At 26.9% G+C, this 24,179-nt stretch overlaps 1 protein-coding gene and 1 non-coding gene across 3 annotated transcripts; both read left to right on the top strand.

Moving 5' to 3' along the window:
- Nucleotides 1-667: 667 nt before the first annotated feature.
- Nucleotides 668-6,550, top strand: LOC132951004 (protein Lilipod). 2 transcript variants are annotated; one of them, XM_061022664.1, is made up of 13 exons: nucleotides 668-802; nucleotides 990-1,197; nucleotides 1,279-1,403; nucleotides 1,496-1,635; nucleotides 1,714-1,817; nucleotides 1,882-2,008; nucleotides 2,096-2,164; nucleotides 2,235-2,364; nucleotides 2,657-2,832; nucleotides 2,934-3,088; nucleotides 3,251-3,482; nucleotides 3,549-3,705; nucleotides 4,260-6,550. In XM_061022664.1, the coding sequence occupies exons 2-13, from the start codon at nucleotides 1,132-1,134 to the stop codon at nucleotides 4,366-4,368; spliced, it is 1,590 nt and encodes a 529-aa protein (XP_060878647.1). In that variant the 5' UTR covers nucleotides 668-802; nucleotides 990-1,131; the 3' UTR covers nucleotides 4,369-6,550. The 2 variants fall into 2 exon arrangements, with proteins under 2 accessions (XP_060878647.1, XP_060878646.1); XM_061022663.1 differs by having other exon boundaries at nucleotides 721-1,197.
- A 13,278-nt stretch (nucleotides 6,551-19,828) lies between these two features.
- LOC132951531 (5S ribosomal RNA) lies at nucleotides 19,829-19,947 on the top strand. Its single transcript, XR_009665357.1, has one exon. It is a non-coding gene; the product is annotated as a 5S ribosomal RNA (ribosomal RNA).
- The last annotated feature ends 4,232 nt before the right edge of the window (nucleotides 19,948-24,179 follow it).

Below are 24,179 nucleotides of genomic sequence, written 5' to 3'. Positions count from 1 at the left end.
CAAACTCTACGAAAGAATTTTTTTTTAGTGACCAATTTGAAGTACCTATGTCTATAGAGTTTACAGCAGTGGTTCTCATCCATAATGTCGAAACCCAATTCCTAGTCTCGAATAATTTTGAATAGGTCGCCAAATAATTAGTTACAAAAAACGTTATTAATGTAAGTACCTAATATAAGTAAAAATAAAAAAAAAACAAATAAATTATGATTAATAGTTTCTTTTAGTTTTAGTAATTGAAAAAAAAATGTTGACAGGGAGTTTAGATAGCCCCTCATCGAACATTATTTTCAAAATGGTCGCATGGAAAATTGGAAAAATATCTTGGGTCACCAACACACGTGGGTTGAGAACCACTGGTCTACAGGATATCCGATATAGGTACCTACCTAAATATCTACATAATATTATACAAGCTTAGTTCGTACAATGTAGGTACATGACGTAGACGTCAATTACCGTGACCGATTTTCAATCTAAAATAAAATTACAGTAATGTGTTTGAGCATTCGCGGTCCTTATCGCTAATAACTATTGCTCATAAAAGTGTTTTATTCGAAAATTCGAAATATAAAACAAAATATTAATGTGAAACAAAAGCACATGGCCCCGATAGACGTAAGAAATTCGTTTGTATACGTGTCACGTCATCTAGCGGCCTAAATAAATTACCCTGGTATCAAATTTCATCATAGATATCTGTGTTTACCGTTTACTGTATGTGGTCGTTTACTAGTCGTTCAGTCGTTTCACATTTAGTCAAACATCGTCATCTGCCGCAGTGTGTCGTGGAAATTATTTGGTTTGTCGATATTATTGTTACCAGTTTTATAACGATCTGTTTATTTTTCTACCGTTGACTGTACTACGAGTAAATAACAGAATAATTTCCGACGTGTCACCACCAAGGCTGTTCTAAATAATATTCATAATTATTATTATTGACTGATTTTGTATCATTCTTCTTATGACTAAATGTATGTACCTAGGAATTACTAATGAATATATTCACCACGTATTCATCACCGACGACGACAACAACGAATCAAGATTAGATTAGTGAGCATGAACCACACACAGCTCAACGAGGATAGTGCGCAAATATTGTACGCAACATAACTATTCCAAAGTATGGATGATGTAGACGAGCCAGACGAACGAGAAGAACTGTTCTATAATAATGTTAGAGAGAAAATAGTGAGTACTGTCTCAATTTTTTAGTTTAAAAAGAAAATTCATTAGAAAACTACTTAATATTATTTTATTTTTTGATTTCAGATTTTTCTCTTGCTATTTGTTTTGTTGCTAGCGCTCAGTTATGCCATTATTAATCATTATAGAAAACGAGACAATATTGTCGTTTCTGTTCAAGATGAAGATGATATTACAGTTTATAAATATAGGTGAGCATTCTGAATAATGTATTACTTACTAAAAATCTCCATACAAAAGTGTTGATTGTAATTTGTACCAATTTGTTGTTTTTGATTTTCAGTTTGTTGCTTTGTACTATCGCACTGGCAGTTGCTGTCGGTGCAGCCCTATTGTTACCTATTTCGATAGCTAGTAATGAAGTGCTGTCTTTATATCCTTCCAGTTATTATGTCCAATGGTTAAATCACTCACTTATACACGGTAATTAATAATTAAAGATTACCTACATTATATTTATTAATTATTATTAATGGAATTTTGTATTTGTTTTTTAATTAGGTCTGTGGAGTTTGGTATTTTTGTTTTCAAATTTATCTTTATTTGTGTTCTTGCCATTTGCATTTCTATTCAATGAATCTGAAGGATTCCCTGGTCATCGAAAAGTAATAATGATTAATATTTAACTTTCTAATTTTAAAGGTATTAATAAAATATTTTTTTCCTCAGGGTTTAAAAGCAAGAGTATATGAAACATGTACGGTGCTTTTGTTGCTTTCGATATTTGTTCTTGTGTTGACGTACTTGCTGTACACAATTTTTTATACTGAGCAATCTCTTTTTTACATGCTATTCAGTGAGTTCATATATAATTTTACAATAGGTGTTTCACATTTATTTTTTTTTATGGTTGTATTATTATTTTATGACTTTTATCTTGCAGATTTATGGAACAACTATTTACCATTCTTGTATTCTTGCATTTCATTCATCGGTGTACTTATGCTATTAAGTAATTATAGTTTTTATTCTTGGATTTCTTTTATTTGTTAATTTTTTTTAATATCATTATTCTGATTAAGTATGTACTCCAGTTGGATTTGCTACCTTGTTTACCATTCTAAGTCGGTTTATGATTAAACCACAACTACAAAAAACTACAGATGAAGAAATCAGCATTTTAAGGCTTGAAGTAGATTGTCTCGCTAGAAGGTACTTAACATGTTTTTAACTATACTTTGTCCACCAAGAAAACATGTCACGGCTTGACAAAAATCAGTTTTTCTGCGCATCCTTGTGGGACATCCAGCAATAGTGAAACCAGTATTAAAGGCAGGGTATTGCCTTGGGATGCACAGAATTGGTTTGTTCTTCTTTGGCTGGGCAGAATGAATAATTATTTATTTTTTTACATAACTAAAGTTAATTTATTAATGTTTTGTTAGACATTTCATAAAAAATCAAATATAATACATCTTAGTAAAAAAAAGTAAACATTGTTTAGATTGGACCAAGTAACTATAAATGGTTTAACATACATGTCACCAGAACCTATGTTGGAAGGAAAAAAACAAAATATAACTCGTACAGAGAAGGAGTTATGGACATTGCAAAATGGAAAGTTAAAACGTGGACTAACTGATAGATTATCAATTCATCAAGAAAGACTTGATGTACTTGGTAAGTTTAATTAATATTTACATTTTTTTTCCAAAAATCAGTATTAAATATGTATATAATATTAAATATTTATTATGTATTTATGTTATTATATATTATAGAAAAACAAAGAAAAATATCGGTATTTCGTAAGTTATTTTTATATCCAACATTCATGCTATTGCTGTTAGCACTTACTGTTGTCACGGTTTTATTAGTTGTCCAAAATTTACTTTTGATACTCATTGGCATAAAAGCTTTACCTCTTAATACTAGAGTGAGTAGATTATTTTATCAAATAAGTATTAATAATTCATCCTAAATACCTTCATCCCATTATATAAAAATGTATTCAATTGCTGAAGTAAATTATTGTATCACAACATTTTAAAAAACAATTTTGATTTTATTAATATGAAAATGTTTGTTTTTCTCCTAGCAATTTACTTTAGGTGTGAGTTCACTATCCAAATTAGGGCCATTTGGGGCTGGTTTGGAAATAGTCATTATTTTATACATGTTAGTGGCCTCAAGTGTTGGTTTATATTCATTGCCTATAGTCTCTACATACCGTCCACATATTAAACAAACACCATTGACACACATAGTAGGCAATTGTACTTTGCTGCTTATATTAAGCTCTGCATTACCATTATTATCTAGAATTCTAGGTAAGTATTTTCAATATTCAAGAATATAAATACCATTATAATTTTATTTATTTTTATTTTATTTAGGAATTACAGACTTTGATTTATTAGCTGATTATGGAAGAATTGAATGGCTTGGAAATTTCACAATTGTTGCTTTATACAATTTCGTATTTGCTTCAGCTGCTACACTTTGTTTATTTAACAAGTTTACTTCAGCTGTACGAAAAGAATTATTATCAAGGTAAAATATTATTAAAATAATTGACATAATACACTGGGTGTTGAGCATTGATACTACTTTGTTCATCTCAATGGTGTATACTAATTATGAAATCACCACATTGTAAACAAAGCTTAGTTAAGATAAGAAATTTTTAAATTAGGTCATTAAATAAAATTAAAACTTGTTTAGGATTTTTATAATTTTCTTTTTTTTTCATTTAAATAATATATTCTATCTGTTTACAAAATAAAAACAATAAGTAATAAGAATAACATAGAAAAGTATATACAAACATGAATTGCGTTAAGAGGAAACCGTTCATTAACAGAATCTCAGAAATAATTTTCTTAAAAACTACTTTTACAAATAAAAAGACTTGGAAACTACCTAAATGAAACTATTAAAGTACTCCTACATTAAAAGTTGTAAACATACATACATAAATACAAATAAAATAAGTTATTGCTTCTATGCTCAGCTTTAGAATCTAAAAAATAATGTTTTATTAATTATAAGAATATCTTACAAAAATATTTATTTTGTTCTTTTTCATCAATTACATTTTTTTTTAGACTCAAAAGTTTTTGGAAATGGATAATGGGCCACGACTACAGTATTACACACATTAATTCTAGTTTTTCAGTAGACAATTCACCGACAATTGCTAAAAAAAACAGTTAAGTCATTTTATTCTAATTTAAATTATTTGTCATTTTTATTTTCTGTTTTATTTTTTAATTTTTTTGATATTTTTTTTTTAAAATAATTATTCTATTAATGTCAAATAAATTTACTAATTTTTACTTTTGTGAATACTAATTAGTAATATACATCATCAAATTACATTTTATCTATATTAGATAAAAATTTAAATTGACTGATGCAAATTAATAGATGTTGATTGACAGACTGATGGTATGTTTAAACATTTTGTTTCATAAACAAAAAGTGAATACCCTAAACAATTTTGAGTCATGATATTTAGTGTTTTTAAATAAGTAAGTAAGTACATATGGGGAAGAAGCAATATATTTGTATTTAAAATATTAAAATTGAAAAATATAATAATTTGATTAAATTAAATGCAATATAAAACAGTGGTCTTCTACCTTAAAGCAGCGACCCAATTTTAAGTCATAAATAATTTTGAATGGGTAGCCAAAAAATTAGTTGTACAAAATGTTATTTATTTATGAAGAATGACACTGGAAATTGCAGCTGATGAAACAATATTTCAGCAAAAATTTGTGAAGAATATAAAGACAATGAACATGATTTACCTAATTTTGTATCAGCTATATCTCTTACCATAATGTTCTGATGATTAGGTACAAGTTACAACAAAATTATAATAATATTATATCGTTTTTAAATTATTAAATTTATAATTTATTAGGGTAAATCTTGACTAACTTAATGTTTTTCAATTTTAATGACAATAACCTTGCCTATCCAATTTTTATTAGATATTTATGTATTGCTTTTTTCCCTTGTGATTTTTTTTTCATTGCTTTTTTCCCTGGATTCCAACTAAGTAACTTAAAAACATATTTTTCATTTTTGTTATATCATACGATGCATTTAAAAAAAATAAATGGTCCATTATTAAAAATTAAGCATTCCATGAATGGATATTAAACAATACATTTTTATAAATTAAAATGTGAGTAATGTGACCTGATTATATTTTGTATTTTATTACAGAAATTATATTTCTCTTCATTTTCTAACATAAAATTTAATTTTAGACATTAATGAATAATCTGACAATTATATGTTTTTATTAGTCATATTCAATTAATTAGAAGATTAATAATTTATTTTATTATATTATTGTGAAGCACAAAGTATTATGTCTGAACCAAATAATATTCTTGAATATTTTTTATGTATAAGTCCAAAAAGTTTAAAATCCTTTCAAAAAAAAAATAGTTCTATTTATTAAGTATTTTAGTTAGAATTGTCAATTGAGTACCTATTATTTTTATTTATTTATTTTACTAGATCAAAAACAAATGTATTAATAATAATAATTCAATATTCAATGTTATTAATTTTTAAATAAATTTGTGATACTTAGTACTAAAATTATGTATACTGATATATTGAGAAAATATTTATTGTTATTTTTTTTTTATTCATATAGAGGTTGATTTTGTTAAAGTTAAATTGGGAAATATTTGTTAATTCTCCTCCCCCCTCTTTTTTAGATTTTAACTAACTATTATTTTTTAATTTAAAATTATCCTACTCTCTTATTTGAAAGATCAGTTTCAACTAACATACCAAATGGCTACCTTTAATTTTTACTCAGTTTTCAAAAAGATAAGTTTCTGAAAAAAATTATAAATAATATATCTTACAATTTATTAATACATAGAATTATTTTTAATAATATATGTTGGATTATCTTCTTACAATTTTCTTTCTAATGAGAATAACACAGAATTAAAGAAAAAAGATCGAGTGACATAAACATAGCACATTACTAGACATTTTATTCTATCGTTTTATTCACAGTCTATAGTGATAAATAAAGCATTGAAAAATAAAATATCTGTACCCACCCCAAAAAAACATATTTATGTTAAAAACAATTATTATTACGAGTATTTCTCGAGATATGATCTTAAAATATTGCCCAGTTTAACTTTCATACAAAATGTTGTATATTTGTCTTTCTAAGGTTCCTATGTTCTTAATTTTTAAAACCATGTGAATTTTTTCCTAATTATTTAAAACTTTTTGGACAGTTGCTGTTAATGTTTTATTATTATGCCATTTGTTTTGTTTATATATTTTTTCCTTTTGTTTTTAATTTATGTTTAATTAATCAACGAATAAAATAATTGTCAACAAAAAATTGTTTTTTTTTTTTATTCTATACATATTTATTTTTTATTTGATATTATTTTTAACAAGATAATATTATAATATTATCATATGTATTACACATTTATTTATTTATATATTATTTTCTATTTAGCCATTTAAGTTTACTACATGTACTGTTAACATGTACTACATGTACTTACAATCTCAAAACTTAAAATGTTATTGGTAATTTTTATAATTACTAATCACTAAAAAAATTGCCACATAAAATGTTTTTGAACAATCGTCTTAAAGTTTGATTTATTTTTATTAATTATTAAAACATAATATTGTAAACCACATATCCCCATAGGTATAACAATAGGAATTTTATAATTTTTTTTCTTGCGGGGACTGAACAAATTTATACCAACAAGACCTATAAGAGACGAACCCCCTTACACATTGCCTTTTAGTTCACCTGCCTTTAACAGCTTAGACCAATTTTAAATCTTACCACATTTTAGATTTTGAGCGGAGCGATGAATGTATTGATTTTACAATGATGCATATTTTTTAAAATTTAACTGTATGTTTAAATTCTCATTTTCCGTACACCATAAAATATTTTTTGGTTAAAAATATAAAAAAATACATAAGCACGATTTTTTTCATGAGCATTTAAAGTTCGATTTTTGACAAAATTGAACCATTATTTTGTAGTTAAAAATGTATAAAATGTTCAACTTTTATATCTAAGGATTGAAAATTTAAAACAAGGTTCCACGTTAATAGTTTATAATATATAAATTACTTAATTCACAAGAATATCATCAAATATACTTAGTAATATCATAAGCTGTCTGACTGTTTTCACACATAATCGTTTTTCTTATACAATGATATTAACACCATCCATTACAGTGGGTAGTGACCCACCTGTAACCTACTGTACAACAGAGCGACACCCACTTGCTCACCTTTTTAGACATTATTTTATTAAAAAATCCGGAAAATATTAAATATTAATGTTTAGTTATAAATATATTCAATTATCATTATTATGATCATTATCAAATATTCACCATTTTGTTTTAAATATTTTTTTACGATTTATTAGGTATTTTATAGTAAAAATTATGATAGTTGATAGATAATATTAAATGGTAATAATTTTTATAATTTATAATATTTTATTTAATACATTATGATTACTACTCAGGGGAGGTTGTATTTTGCCCCTATTTCAATGATTGCAATTTACACCATCAATAGGAACATTTAAATGCGTATTTAATGAGCCCCAAAAAATAAACAAACAACATTTAAATATTTATTTTGGTTATCTGACCACATTTTTAATTTCAATTACCTATTGAAATGTATCTGATAAATTTAAAATTTACCGGGCTCACATAAATTATTATATATTATTATTTTTATTATATTAGTACATAAAACGTAAATAAATTATAATTTATAAATAACATGGACTATTAATAACATTAACATTCAACAATTAAACAATGAATTATAATATTTCTGATTTTTAAATATTTTATTATTAACTGAAAATATATTACTCATTTATACTTACACAAGTACCTGCAGGCTGTACGCCATTCCAGTTACCTAGCTTACATTTGTTATATTACTTGACGTACATTTTAATATTTTTCTTGAAATACGTATCTATTAAAATTTGAAATGAACATAATTTATAAATAAAATACATAATATGAATAAATTATTATCAATTATCTAATATTTGGAAAAGCACGTACAAGATTGCGCAAATTACATAATGCTCTTTAGTCTTTTATCTAGTTTTATGTTGCACAAATGACTAGGTAGAAACCTTAAAAAGTGGACCAAATCACCAAAATTAGTTTTTAGATGTAGCACGAATTATATACGACTTTAAGTTGTTATTCAAGTTATATGAGTTATAAACATCTTAGGGTAGCTAAATCTCCTATTGCTCCCCCCCCCCCCCCCAATCAAAAATAGATACACAATTAAGTTAATATAATCATGTAGGTATTCAATTGTATGTACTTACCTTAAATCGTATACCTATACGGGCTATAGGGAGTAGAGTAGACACATAAGTGATAAGCCTATATATTTGGACTGGTCACGTTATGTAGTGTTATACTCTCATACGTAAAATATTAAAATATCTAATATGTTGGTAGTTGCTAGCGGTACTGTGGTACCTACTACCTACTTAGTACAAACATATATCTAATAATTAAGTGATATAAGTACTTTAACTTTATTTATATTGTCTTGAGAGAAGACAACATAATTACTGATAGAAATGTGTACCGGCTATTCGAGCCTCGAGGTTATTGCGAATAGATACAGCGAAGAGGAAACAAATTTCATTGTCATTTGGACCATCATCTATTGTACATTATTATAATAATAATACACACGTACATTGTACGCTGTACAGATAGTGTAGTTCAATGCTGTTTTTTGTTTGATATTGACCTTAGAATAAAATATGTTGTTTAGACATGACTTTCAATTGATTAAAATACACATTTTCACCCTGTGTAATAAGTAATAAGTAATAACTAATAAGTACCTATAATAACTATTATATATAAGCTATATCCAATATTATATTAATATATTATAATTATTTATAGTTACCTACCTATAATTATAAAGCTCGTGTAACTTTCATTACGTAAATTACGTACCCACCTACTTACCCCGTGGCGTAGCCAAGATTATAAAAGAGGAGGTATGTTTAAAGATTCCGTATATAAATAATACATTTATTAGGGGTGGAAAATACAATGGTGGAGGGAGGTAAACATCCAAATCCCCTGGCTACGCCACAGTACTTACCTACAAATTGTATAATTACCATATTAATTATTAGTGCATAGGTTACATTATTTACATAATGAATTATTTCAACAGATTTAGACATTTTAAAATATTTTATTCGATGTTCCAATAAATAAAAATAACTTTAAAAAAAACTGAAAAGTTATATGTGGCATGTAAGTAGGTATAAGACGTATCTAGACTAATGTCTAATAGGTAGGTACCTGGTACCTATAGGCTATATTAATATATTATGTTCCTATACGGTGACAAAAATAATATATTCCTAAACTCTGGGACAGGGGTTATAATTAGGTAAAATAAAATATTATCTATCAATATCCAACTTTGTAAAAATTCAAGTAATAAATTCCATAACTAAAAAAAAATTCTGGGGATCCAAATTTTTTTAACTTTAATATACTTTAACTAAACCATAATTTTTACGTTAAAAATATATAACTTTATTTTCTTTATTACTGCTTTAGTGCTTTAACGACAATTTAAAATTATTCTGTACAGGGAATTATTAGAGCTAATAATACTACCTATAGCAAAAATATAGTAATATACCCATGTAGGAATTAACATCATAATATGACTTCCATTAATTCTTTTACTTGGTACAGGTACATCGTATATTATGTTTCATGGCGTATGAATTAACATTCGCCCAATTGATTAGTATTTAGTACCTACCGATTAAAACATATTAAAACATTATCCTGTATCAGTTAAATTAAAAACCGTTTAATTTGCATTATCTCGATATAAATTATTGTAAATGTTCGTTTATTTAAGAAATTATTAAAGGTCGTATAATTACACTTTCGTTATAATTTCGAATGGGTAATTATTAATGACTAATGCGTTTAAGTATATTGATTACTAACTATATAGTGACCGTATCCAATACTATGCTATGTTTCTATGGCATAATGGCATTAAAATTTAAATAATATTTTATTTTGTAGTAGGTAGTATGTACTATAATATTATGTACATATATGGCTAAATTGTTTAGGTACTTATAATACCGCTTCTATAGTTCTATGTAAATAGCGGGTTGTAATTGGAGCTACTAGATTATAGGTTGATAAATGATAATGACCATTGTCTACCGTGATCCACCAATATGTAAATCAATGTTTGGTAAACCTTTTTAACGAAAAGCCAAAAACAAAATGTGCTATTACTGCAGGAGTTGGTGGATACTTGAATGTGACAGGACACCATTTCGAGTGTATTACATTTGAGTTGGGACTTGGGACATTCGTTTTTAATTACCATTGTTTTTAAATACCATTGTTCTTAACTCGTTGAAATGTTTCCGAACAATTTTCCAAATATCGCTCGGGACCTAAACTGCATTTATGTCCAATCCGCATTCAATAACGATTCTGAGCGAAGAACTTCTCAAATGTTCTTCTATATTTTTCGCAGGTTATCAACTGGTAGTTTTCCATTGTCCTACGGCGGGAAACTTCGAAAAAATCGAAAGATAACTTGGTAATTTAATAATATACACACGAGTATGTACACGACTTCCGATGTCGATAAGCATTTTTCCATAATTGTTTTCTACTCTAAATAGCAGTCACAGCAAATAAGTAAGATAAAAAAACATTATACGGGTAATAATTATGTAAATCTAATATAATATATTATAATCTAAACATCCGAGCGATTTTTATAATATTCTTTTAACGTTTCACGTTAAATATGTATACCTGAATATATATTAAAATATATACCCACTTAATGAAATTATCTCTGAAATTTTGAATTTAATACATTGTGATAAGCCGATAACCTGAAGTGTATAATAAATAACAATATAGCTATGCATATCACATAGGTATTACGTGGTGGAATGTCTATAAGGCTACAGTTATAGAATTATTTATTACCTATATAAATTGTATTAGATAGGTAATATTATAATATTATGTATTTTATACATTGTACATTCGATTATATTCAGTTATTCTACTTTCTATAGCATATAATATTATAATATACTTACCTAGGTACTAAAAATATATATTGGTGTAAAATAAATAGATAATTTATCACATCCATACACAGTTTTAAGTATTTTACCAATATAAATAATTCTAAGAACCTAAAGCAGAGTCGCCTAAATTTATATAAATGTTGAAATTGTAATGAAGAATACTGTTATTTTGTTTATTGATTATTGATTATTATCATTATAAGTTATAAGGTAATGATACTGATATTTTCCTGTTCTGATATAAAGTAGGTTTATAAATAATAAGATATACCTAACCAACCAACTATATTATGACATCGTTACACTGAATTATTTTTATAAAATTATTTTCAAGATCAAACGACAAAGTAGCAAACTGTACAACAACAGGAATTCGATAAAAAAAAAAATATAATAATAACTGTAATACTGAATAATGCTATAATTGACCGTATACATTTTTTTTTCATTATTGAATTTCTTCGTTTTTGTACAAAATAAATACGCGTATGCCGCATGTAATGTTCTGTGTACCAACTAATATTTTTTATCATATAAGCATACAAAATATTGCTGGGGTCTGATTTGCCAATAGTATGCAGGCTATACCTACTAAATGTAGTAGAATAAATTTATTTACTTACGTTTACAATTAATTCATAAAATATTCTATGAATTTAAACAGTTTTAAATATAATTTTGAAGATTAACTCGATGTGTAGGCTCTTACGTAAGTAGGTACGTAACAAACCTGTAAGTGTAATGTACTAATGTGTAGTTATTGTAAAAAAATATTCAAAGCATTTTATCTATACTATATATATCTAATGTTACACCCCAGAGGTGAAATTGTCCTATTCATATGAATAACAAATAATATGTGTAAACATTGTATAAATTAATTAATGGAGTAGGTAACCATATATTTTTTTAGGAGTGTCTTATTTTCATAAAAAATACTATATTTCTATTTTAAATTAATACATGTAACAGTAGTTTACGTTGGTCGTTGATACACCGGTAAGTTTCCGGTGTTACAATCGGTTGGCTCCTGCACTTATAGTTCCGGTGCGGCCGTGCAGTTACCCTAAGCATTCATTTTTTTTTACTTCTGAAATCTTAAAGCCGTAAAACCTTAAAACTGCTTTAGGTATTGCTTTAGGGCATTCGCTTATTTTTTGATCTCGTTTATTTTCGATCAAACAACATGTATTATAATCGCAACAAAAACTGTACAAGACATTTCCTATTCCCTAGTCCAACCTGCAGTATACTTATAGGTATAGTACTATAGTGAACACCTATATATAGCTATACTCGTTCCAGCTTGGCTGCAATCGGATCAAGTATAGACACTGTAAGTAATACCAATACCTATCAGATATCTACTCCAGTAGGTAAGTATAGGTTTATATAATATATTATGGTATAAATGTATATTGTATAATAATATATCATGTTATATCTATATTGACATATTGTGTATTATTTGCTATAGGTACAAATATATGTATTTTTTTTAATGATTATATTAAGAGTTAATCTCTCTCGCTGTTGACACTGATTTAGATCGATATAATATATTTCTTCAAATGAAACCTATACCTTATACAATATACAATATATCAATATAGGTTGAAACAAATTCGCCCCTATACTTTTGAAATATAATATCAACAATTAATATAGTTAACGGTTGTTAAAAAAAATAATATACTAATAAAGTAATAGGTATATGTATATGACAAAGACACAAAGACAGAAAGTTGACGAACTAAATTATTTAGCCTTGAGCATTCATTAATATCTGTATAATATGTATTTATTAATAATGATAGGTAATGCATATCACAATTCAAAGAACTATAGATTGACATTTTAATATTTTATTAAGTATAATGTTAATCAATTTTAGTTGTTATGTATTAGTATTATGTCATCATGTCGATGCGCATGTAAAAAAGAAAAAGTTAAACGTATCATATAAATTGTAATTTGTGTAAACATAATTATTAAGAATATATCTACTTAGAATACAATACCGAAATTTCCTAGTACCGCTGCTATATATCACTATATAATGTTTTGTTCTAAACATCATAATAATATTAAAAGTTTTAAGTTATAATGCTATATTATCAGTTTTTTTGTTAAAAACAATCATAGTTCAAAAGACGTTTTCAAGGACATTTTATAGTATACATATAAATATATAATAGCACTATATCAGCTGTATATATTGTGCTTCTTTGTCTTTATTATTAATATCTAACGTTCGAACATAATGATAACACTATAATAGATTCCTTTGACATGAACAATAATGTATTATGGACATGCTACGGAATCGTTTTATCTTAATTTGAACATAATATTGAATATAGAATATAGATTCAAATTAAGAACATAGTTTGAGTTATTTAAGATACACCGTACATGGCTGTATCAAAATACCAAATTTCCTTTGATAATATACTTTTGATAATAACTTATTCTAATTGGTACAATAATACACAAAAGAAGGGAATCCATTATTAAATTACTTAAAAATAAATAGATATCTTTAAAAAAACAAAATTATAGATAATATATATTATATTAAGTAGATTCAACTCTGGCCGTTCTTTTTTTACCAAAAAATCTCTATTTTATGTCAATCATACTACTATATATTATAAAACTTTATAAGTTTGATAAGAAATCTGAATACACACAACACACCTATTACCTACCTAGCTGACTTATAAAGTTTATACTTTAGATCGAATATCGATCATTCCACTTTTTAACTTTCTATCCTTATTTTCCCCTTTAAAAGTTAAATTTCATTAAAAAAAAAATAAATAATTTGAAGATTTTTTTTAACAATGATAATAAAATAGACAAAATAATTTTAAAATAAAATTGAAATAGTGATAGGATGATCGATCTCAAGTAAACTTCATAAAAAATGTAAATATGTTCCAGATTTTTTATCGCATTGCTAATTTTTTTGGTATGATTGGTAAATAGTACATGCCTTTTACTTTTTTAGTCAAAAATATTACTTCTCGATTATAAATTGGTGACATGTGTGATGTGTGTGTACGTGCGTGAGTACCTATAATAGATGCTACCGACCACCGGTCTAAAGTAGCTATAGTAGAGTTTCTAGTACCTATCAACATTTTGTTATACCCAGTTGCTTTTCTATTTAATCTTTTTTCTATGACCAGTAGGTTGTTCACACAGTCCAGTGGCGCCGAACTCATATATTATCATGTAACGCGATCGCTTCTCTTCTTAAGTATAGATGGATGGCTGGAAAGTTGCGGTGGGCGTGGATTAAAATTTTAGATTTTGCTACACAAACATTTTGGCGCCACTGACACAGTATATAGTTGGTATAACACATTAATTTTCACATTAATGATCAGTGATCACTAACTATTCGCTTACACGCACTTTTAGAATATTGCCTACATTGAACTTCTTAAAAATAATCGGTATCAAATATCTGCCGTTATAAGATACATAATATAATAATTTACGTGCAAATACTGATATTGTATAAAAAAATTATAATTTATTCAAACTTAAGCAACTGTATATACAAGAGGTTTTATGTAATTTGTACTCCTAAAATCATAAAGAATTTAATTTTAAACATAATTATTCAACGATCGAAGAGGAATCTGTTTTATATTATAAGCGTTTCTTCTCACGTCTAGCAAACCACAATAACCCTCTAATCAGCAACCTAAATATCTTAACACTTCCCGATAATCCTCGCCGTCGACTGAAAAGGAGATGGTGAAGAGACCTTTTACTTTAATCTTAATCATCACTCACTCTTCTCCCTCTCTCTATAAAAAAAAAATAATAATAATAAAAAAAAATAACTATTACATTTTCCTTCCAAATCTCCCGTCACGCAAAGAGTCACTAGTGGGTGACTTCTTAATTCAAGTATACCATGTTTTTTTCTGTCACTTTTCACTTATACTTATTGTGCTATTAAGTATAGATTGTATAAATATTATAAAAAAAAAAAAAAAAAACATAATTATTGACTTTTGTACTTGCCAAATTCTAAATAATACTTTTAGAATGTTTACATTTAATAGTGAATTCGGTAAACGAAATCCTTATTATATCAGTTTATATTATTGTAATCTATTTAATGTCAACATTAACAGTTTTAATAGCTTTAACTCATATAAAAAACATGTTATTTACAAAGTATAAATGTCACAAATCGATTAGCAATTAAAATTAGTTTTATTTACTTTTCTATTCAATAATCTCCTAAATAATTTGTTTTTGTTTTAATTTAAATTATATTACAATGTTATCTTTTACTTTTATTTATATATATTTTTTTTTATCTGTATTTACATTTGTAAACAGTGTTAATAAGTATATAATTTATAAAACTAAAAAACATTTGAACACTCTCCTCACAAGCTCAGGCTTTTGGAGACAACATTTTTCACATTCCATTATTTTTTTATGTTAAATTTAATTTGTAACTATTCTTTTGAAATAACAATAAACTACTAAATAAATAAATAAATTAATAATGAATATGCGTGAGTGCGTGACCACTGACCAACCTTAATTATCTGTATAGAGGCAGTATACGTGATACGTCGATACCTTTATATCATAGTATTTTTTTTCATAACCCACGATTTGTTACATATATAAGAACAGTTATTTTAGCTCTGTTGAAGAATTGTAGGTACTTTAAAAATCTAAACTCGACATTTATATTTGTACAGTTGTAAGTCATTAATACTCATTATAATTTATACCTTCAGCTAATTTCTATAAAGCAGTGTACTATTTAACAATAAATTATCATATCTCAATTTTCCCAGTTTAACAATACAAAAAATATCAAGATTGCAACGGTTGATTTCGTTATCTCCAACTATCATACCTCATTAATGTGGAGACCATCAGATCTAGTCTTATATAGTTCCTATCGACCCACTGCATCCCCTCATAAACATAAATTACGACACATTATTACCGTTTAATGATAAATTACACTAATATGTAAATTGGAAATTTTTTCCGTTATATTATTATTATTTTTATTATTTATCTATCTATCTAATATATAAATGTGAAAATGAAAACCTTTGAGTGATATGTTCTCGGAAACTACTGAACCGATCGTTATGGTTTTTTTTAAAAATTGAAAAGCTCATTGCGGAGAAGGTTTAAGGCTTTTGATCGATTCTCTAACTTTAAAAACAAAGGAGTTATCAATTATCATAAATAATGACCAGTTACGTAGACTGGGTGGGTGAGGTTCGCGGTACGGCAACGGATGGCGGCTAGACGTGGCCGCCCAAACTTCCCCTTCCATATCACCGTTGCGCGACGTGATAGTTCATATCGTTATTCGTTGCTAATGGAAAACTATAATTATAATTATTTAATTATTATACTATAACTTAAATCAATACCATAGATTAAATATATAAAATAATATAATCCATGTTAATACAAAAAAAAACACAATTTCTCGCATACTATAGTATTATCTAATCAATCTAATCAAGTGCATAAAATAATATAATCTATGTTAATACAAAAAAAAACACAATTTCTCGCATATTCTATAGAAATTCACCGCATTAGTGAACGAAGGACGGACCAACCGACATTTTAAGAGAAGCTTCGTAAAAGTCGGAACGCTGCTTAATGTTTGTGCATCGACTATCGATGAATTGTCGAATATTCAATATGCCTGCATTTAAATAGTAAACAGTACTAATAATAAGTAAATTACTAATAATAACTTACTTTTAATTTAATTTAATTTCTATAATTTTTAAATTTTTATTCGTTTCTTTTAATTATTAAAATTTATCACAATGAAAAGGAAAATTAATTTAGGTCGTTCATCGAATATAATAAAACGTCAACTTTTACTTAGATTAAGTCAAAATAACAATGGCTCGCCAGATAACTGCAATATTAACAGCGATAATAATGATGATAATATAAATAATATATCTGTTACCAATAGTGTTGGTAGTATTAATGAAAACAATATTAATAACAACGAAAATTTAGATGAACCACAAGTTCCATGGCGTCGCCGTGAAATGTCGGCATTTACTTATGATAAATTAATAGATTATAAAAATAATTCTCACGTTATCATTGGAAATATGAATTTAAAATGTAATTATTGTCGTGCATTGAAATGGTCCAAAGAGCCTGCAGGTTTTTGTTGTTCAGGAGGAAAAGTTGTTTTGGAAGACATTGCTGATCCACCTGAACCATTAAAAAGTGTCTTAAATTTTTCTCACAATAATTCAAAACATTTTTTTGACATGATACGTGTTTATAATTCGGCTTTTCAAATGACATCGTTTGGTGCAACAGAAATTAGACATGAAAATTTCATGCCAACATTTAAAGTTCAAGGTCAAGTCTATCATTTGGCTGGTTCTTTATTACCCACCGGTACTGAAGAACCAAAGTTTTTACAGATATATTTTATGGGTGACTCAGAGAATGAAGTGAAAAGGCGTTTGTCTATTGCTCCCAATACAGATAAACAAATATTATATGATTTGCAATATTATTTTATCCCGACTGAATTTCTTAACTCATTAAATCCATCAGGTCTCCCCCCACACAAACTTGATTTAAAAATCGGTGCGCCTATTATTCTCATGCGAAATTTAAATGCTCCCAAATTGTGCAATGGAACCAGATTAAAAATATTATCTTTGAAAAAAAACCTTATTGAAGCTGAAATTCTTACCGTTTCAGCGAGTGGTCAAATGATATATATCCCAAGAATACCAACGATAACAAACGAGTACCCCTTCGAATTTAAACGTGTCCAATTTCCAGTTAAACTTTGTTTTGATATGTCAATTAATAAGGCACAAGGACAGACAATGAAAGTTGCAGGAATTAACATCAGCGATCCATGCTTCACTCACGGACAATTTTATGTTGCCTGCTCCCGTGTAACCTCAGAAAAAAACTTATACATTTATGCCCCTGGGGAAAAAACTAATAATATAGTTTATAAAGAAATATTGGTTAATCGGTAGTTATGTAGTATTTTTCCAAAATAATAAAAATTACTTTTCAAAAAACGTAGTTTTTTTTAAGTTTAGTATCCTAACCTTATGTCTTATCGATAATTATGTATTTAAGAAGGTAAATGGTAATACATGGCTTTATTTCATTTGTCACGAATTTGTTTCCGGGCAACGCCGGGTAATTGATCTACCTATATACACTTACAATAAGTTGGTTATTTTTTTCTACACTACAAATTCCCTAGAAATAATTTATATGGCAAAACAATGTTTGCCGGGTCAGCTAGTTATTAATAAGTGTATATTATGATGACACTATGACAGTGATAACTTGAATAACGGATTACCTATTCCCGTGAAGGCACTTTGACAGTTGTTAAGTGTGATAATTTAAATTAGACTAAAATAAAAATATTATTCCATTCTTATTATTTAAAAAAAATAATTACAATTTACAACATTTTGGGTATAAGTGGATGAACCGTAACTCACCAAGAAGAAGCGATAGTATAAGATGTGTTTCCATTTGAACAGAAGACCTACGTGCCAGACATGGTCGAACGCTTGGGAAACGACTAAGAAGTCTAATCTATGCAATATTCTTTTTCTTCAAAACAAGAATAACAACAGACATACTACTATATACTATATGGTACTATATACGGAGAACTTGGTGGTTTGTAGAATATTTGCTACAAAAACCAAATTGCGTGGAAATACTTTTTTTGTTTAACAATATTAACCTACCTATTTTTCATAAGATTTTTTCAAATACTTTTGACAATATTGGGAGTAGGTTGTAGGTACTAGGTAGGCTATCATAGATCTATAGTCTATATCAGGGGTAACCTTTTTTTTACGGCGTGCCAAATTTGAGATACGCTTTAGCATTGCAGAACTTTAAATACTTATAAAAAAAAAAATTGTGCCAATGTATTATTAACATTTTTCAACTGATATTGTAACAATATATCAGGAGCCTTAAATTAAATTTTCACAATTTTTGACCCAACAAATAACATTTTATTGATATTTATATAGATAAAAAAAACTAAAAAATTGAAAATTGAAAATGTTCGTAAAGAGTTCAAAACAAGTGAATATATTTTAAAAATTTTATAAAGTATAGGAATTGATAAAATGAACACAATATCTACACATGTTGTAAATTTCAAATATCTAAGGTTGTCGGTTATTTATTTTTGAATTACAACAAAATAAGAAAACCACTACATGAGAAATTGGTTGTAGCCCCCCCCCCCCCAGAATTTTAAACTTAGTTGTGACTATGCAGTACACTTTTAATTAGTTATAATTATTATAATTTATTTAGTTGCATTACTATACAGTATACTGCAATCTATAATGCATAAAAACGTTATAATTGTTTAATTTAAATAATGTTATTTTCTTATTATTCATCGCCAACGACCATACCACGTTGAATACACCAGTTCTCGTCCGATCACTGAAGTTAAGCAACGTCGGGCGTAGTTAGTACTTGGATGGGTGACCGCTTGGGAACACTACGTGCCGTTGGCATTTTTTGCTTTATTCTTTAACATTATTAAATTTCAATTTTAAGATTATAAAAATATTTTTTGCCTTGGTCCCTCTGACTTTCAAGAATTGTTGTAGAACTCCTTCCCGCGATAAATTGAAAAAATAATTATTTTTTAATTATATTTATAAATATTATATAAAATTATAGTTTATACTATAAATATTTTTATTCTTTAAAATTATACCTGTAGTATTTAACATCCAGAGTGGCATTGCATCATGGCTTATTTTATCAGTACCTATGTATATTCTTTGCAATTGCGTACTTTTATTCTCATCCTAAATCTGACCAATTTTCTCGTACTTAATTACTAAGCTGTATATGTATATTGTATTGATACTCTTATAGACAGTGGGGTTTGGGTGTTTAATCTCCCTCCCCTGCCATTAACATTTTTTCCCTAATAAATGTATTATTTATATACAAAAACTGTAATAAACTTGGTTTAATTTATACTTAACCTCCCCCCAAGATATAATAAAGATAATCACTCATTATGTAAAATAGCCTAACCAACCTAGCCTTAATGTAAGAACCTACTTAAAAAATATTATAAAAAAAAAAAAAAAAAGGTGGATAAATGGATGTCGCTCTGCTGTACAGTAGGTTACAAGTGGGTCACTGTAATGGATGGTGTTAAATTTGAATTCAATGATATAATATCATTGTATAAGAAAAACGATTCTGAGCGAAAACGGTCAGTCAGCCCATGATATTACCAAGTATATTTGATGATATTATTGTGAATAAAGTTTTAAATTTTCAATCCTTAGCCATAAAAGTTAAACATTTTATACATTTTTAACTACAAAATAATTAATAAATTATAAATTTGATAAATTTTGTCAAAATTTGAACTATTAATGCTTATAAAAAAAGATTGTGCCTATGTATTTGTTACATGAGAAATCGAGTGAATATCAAATGTTGTAAAAATATGAATTTCAAACGCTCATATAAGTTTCTTGTAGACATTTTTTTTTTTTTTGATAAAGGTAGACAAACTTATGAGTAATCTTATATTAAATTTTCAAATCTTAGATTTAAAAAGAAAAATTTTTATGAGTTCTGAACTCATAATAATTTGCTAATTTTCGTGATTTTTCCGTATTTTGACGACATTTGAACTTTAAATGCTTATAAATAAAAACTGTGACTAAGGATTTTAAATTTTTTTCATCAGCCTTTGAAACAATAACCTAGGAGCCTTCTATTAAATTTTCAAGCAACAGATAAAAATTTATTAATATTTATAGAAATAAAAACTAAAAAAAATGGAAATTGACAATGTCCTTAAACAGTTCAAAATAAATCAAAATATTTTGAAAATGTTATAGTGTATAGAAAATGCAAATATAAACAACCGGTGAAAATTTCAAGTATCTACGGTCATTTGTTTTAAAGTTACACCAAAAACCAAATTCAATTTTGTGTAAAAATTCCCGTTTTTCCTTAATTTTTCTTTTGTTTATCTTGTCGCTTGTGAAAACTATTGAGAAATGTTTACTTTTGACCCTCCAAAGTACCAACTAGATTCACTTTCCTATCAGAAAAGTTACTGTTGAAGAAAATCCAAGCACTTTTACTGTCCTAAAAGGTGATGACAGACACAAAAATAAAAAAAAACACACATCATTGTAAAATCAATACATTCATCGCTTCGCTCAGAATCTAAAATTGAAGGAGGGTGTTGGCGCCTGCAGGCAAATACATTTTAGAAAACAAAAAAAAAAATTTGGAAAATATTTTACAGAAGAAAAATACGTTTCAAAGTTCAAACTAAAATGCGCAGAATATTAAACAAAAAAAACTATTTAAAATATTTAGTTCATTAAAGATAAGGATTATTCATGAGGTACCAGATTGTCAATGTTTAAAAAATTTGGCTAGAGTTAAAATCATAAAAAAAAAATTGAAGGAGGGTATTGGCGCCCGCAGGCAAATGCATTTTAGGAAACCAAAAAAAAATTTTGAATAAATTTAACTGTATGATTATACATTACAAAATACAAACTAAAATGCCCAGAATCATAACAGAAAAAACTATTCAAAATATTTAGTTCATTGAAGAATGATTATTCATAGGGCACCAAGTTATCAATTTTCAAGTCAATACAAAATATTCAACTAGAGTTACGTTACTAAAAAAAAAAATTGAAGGAGGGTGTTGGCGCCTGCAGGCAAATGCGTTTTAGAAAATAAAAAAAAATTTCGAAAAAATTTTACAGAAGAAAAATACATTTCAAAGTTCAAACTTAAATGCCCAGAATATTAAACAGAAAAAAACATTTAAAATATTTATTTCATGAAACAAGGATTATTCAAAGGGTACTAGATTGTCAATGTTTAAAACATTTGGCTAGAGGTTAAATCCTAAAAAAAAAAAATGAAGGAGGGTGTTGGCGCCCACAGGCAAACGCATTTTAGAAAAGAAAAATAAAATCTGGAAAAAATTTTACAGAAGAAAAATACATTTCAAAGTTCAAACTTAAATGCCCAGAATATTAAACAGAAAAAAACATATAAAATATTTATTTCATGAAACAAGGATTATTCATGAGGTACCAGATTGTCAATGTTTAAAAAATTTGGCTAGAGTTAAAATCATAAAAAAAAAATTGAAGGAGGGTATTGGCGCCCGCAGGCAAATGCATTTTAGGAAACCAAAAAAAAATTATGAATAAATTTAACTGTATGATTACACATTACAAAGTACAAACTAAAATGCCCAGATTCTTAAACAAAAAAAACTATTCAAAATATTTAGTTCATTAAAGATAAAGATTATTCAAGGGTACTCGATAGTCAATGTTTAAAATATTTGGATAGAGGTTAAATCATAAAAAAAAAATTGAAGGAGGGTGTTGGCGCCCGCAGGCAAATGCATTTTAGGAAACCAAAAAAAAATTTTGAATAAATTTAACTGTATGATTATACATTACAAAGTACAAACTAAAATGCCCAGAATATAAAACAGAAAAAAACATTTAAAATATTTATTTCATGAAACAAGGATTATTCATGAGGTACCAGATTGTCAATGTTTAAAAAATTTGGCTAGAGTTAAAATCATAAAAAAAAAATTGAAGGAGGGTATTGGCGTCCGCAGGCAAATGCATTTTAGGAAACCAAAAAAAAATTTTGAATAAATTTAACTGTATGATTATACATTACAAAATACAAACTAAATTGCCCAGAATCATAACAGAAAAAACTATTCAAAATATTTAGTTCATTAAAGAATGATTATTCATAGGGCACCAAGTTATCAATTTTCAAGTCAATACAAAATATTCAACTAGAGTTACGTTACTAAAAAAAAAAATTGAAGTAGGGTGTTGGCACCTGCAGGCAAATGCATTTTAGAAAACAAAAAAAAAAATTTCGAAAAAATTTTACAGAAGAAAAATACATTTCAAAGTTCAAACTTAAATGCCCAGAATATTAAACAGAAAAAAACATTTAAAATATTTATTTCATAAAACAAGGATTATTCATGAGGTACCAGATTGTCAATGTTTAAAAAATTTGGCTAGAGTTAAAATCATAAAAAAAAAATTGAAGGAGGGTATTGGCGCCCGCAGGCAAATGCATTTTAGGAAACCAAAAAAAAATTATGAATATATTTAACTGTATGATTACACATTACAAAGTACAAACTAAAATGCCCAGATTCTTAAACAAAAAAAACTATTCAAAATATTTAGTTCATTAAAGATAAGGATTATTCAAGGGTACTCGATAGTCAATGTTTAAAATATTTGGATAGAGGTTAAATCATAAAAAAAAAATTGAAGGAGGGTGTTGGCGCCTGCAGGCAAATACATTTTAGAAAACAAAAAAAAAAATTTGGAAAATATTTTACAGAAGAAAAATACGTTTCAAAGTTCAAACTAAAATGCCCAGAATATTAAACAAAAAAGAACTATTTAAAATATTTATTTCATGAAACAAGGATTATTCATGAGGTACCAGATTGTCAATGTTTAAAAAATTTGGCTAGAGTTAAAATCATAAAAAAAAAATTGAAGGAGGGTATTGGCGCCCGCAGGCAAATGCATTTTAGGAAACCAAAAAAAAATTTTGAATAAATTTAACTGTATGATTATACATTACAAAATACAAACTAAAATGCCCAGAATCATAACAGAAAAAACTATTCAAAATATTTAGTTCATTGAAGAATGATTATTCATAGGGCACCAAGTTA

This window comes from Metopolophium dirhodum, chromosome 8 (genome assembly GCF_019925205.1).
Source record: "Metopolophium dirhodum isolate CAU chromosome 8, ASM1992520v1, whole genome shotgun sequence".
NCBI classification, from domain to species: domain Eukaryota; kingdom Metazoa; phylum Arthropoda; class Insecta; order Hemiptera; family Aphididae; genus Metopolophium; species Metopolophium dirhodum.
Note: the sequence above shows the minus strand (reverse complement) of the source record. Positions and strands in the feature narration are given on the sequence as shown.

Coding starts and splice junctions, on each gene's coding strand:
- LOC132951004 (XM_061022664.1), top strand. CDS start 1,132: ATGGATGATGTAGACGAGCCAGACGAACGAGAAGAACTGTTCTATAAT. Junction 2,009..2,095: donor TCTTTTTTACATGCTATTCA/GTGAGTTCATAT, acceptor TTTATCTTGCAG/ATTTATGGAACAACTATTTA. Junction 2,165..2,234: donor CGGTGTACTTATGCTATTAA/GTAATTATAGTT, acceptor ATTCTGATTAAG/TATGTACTCCAGTTGGATTT.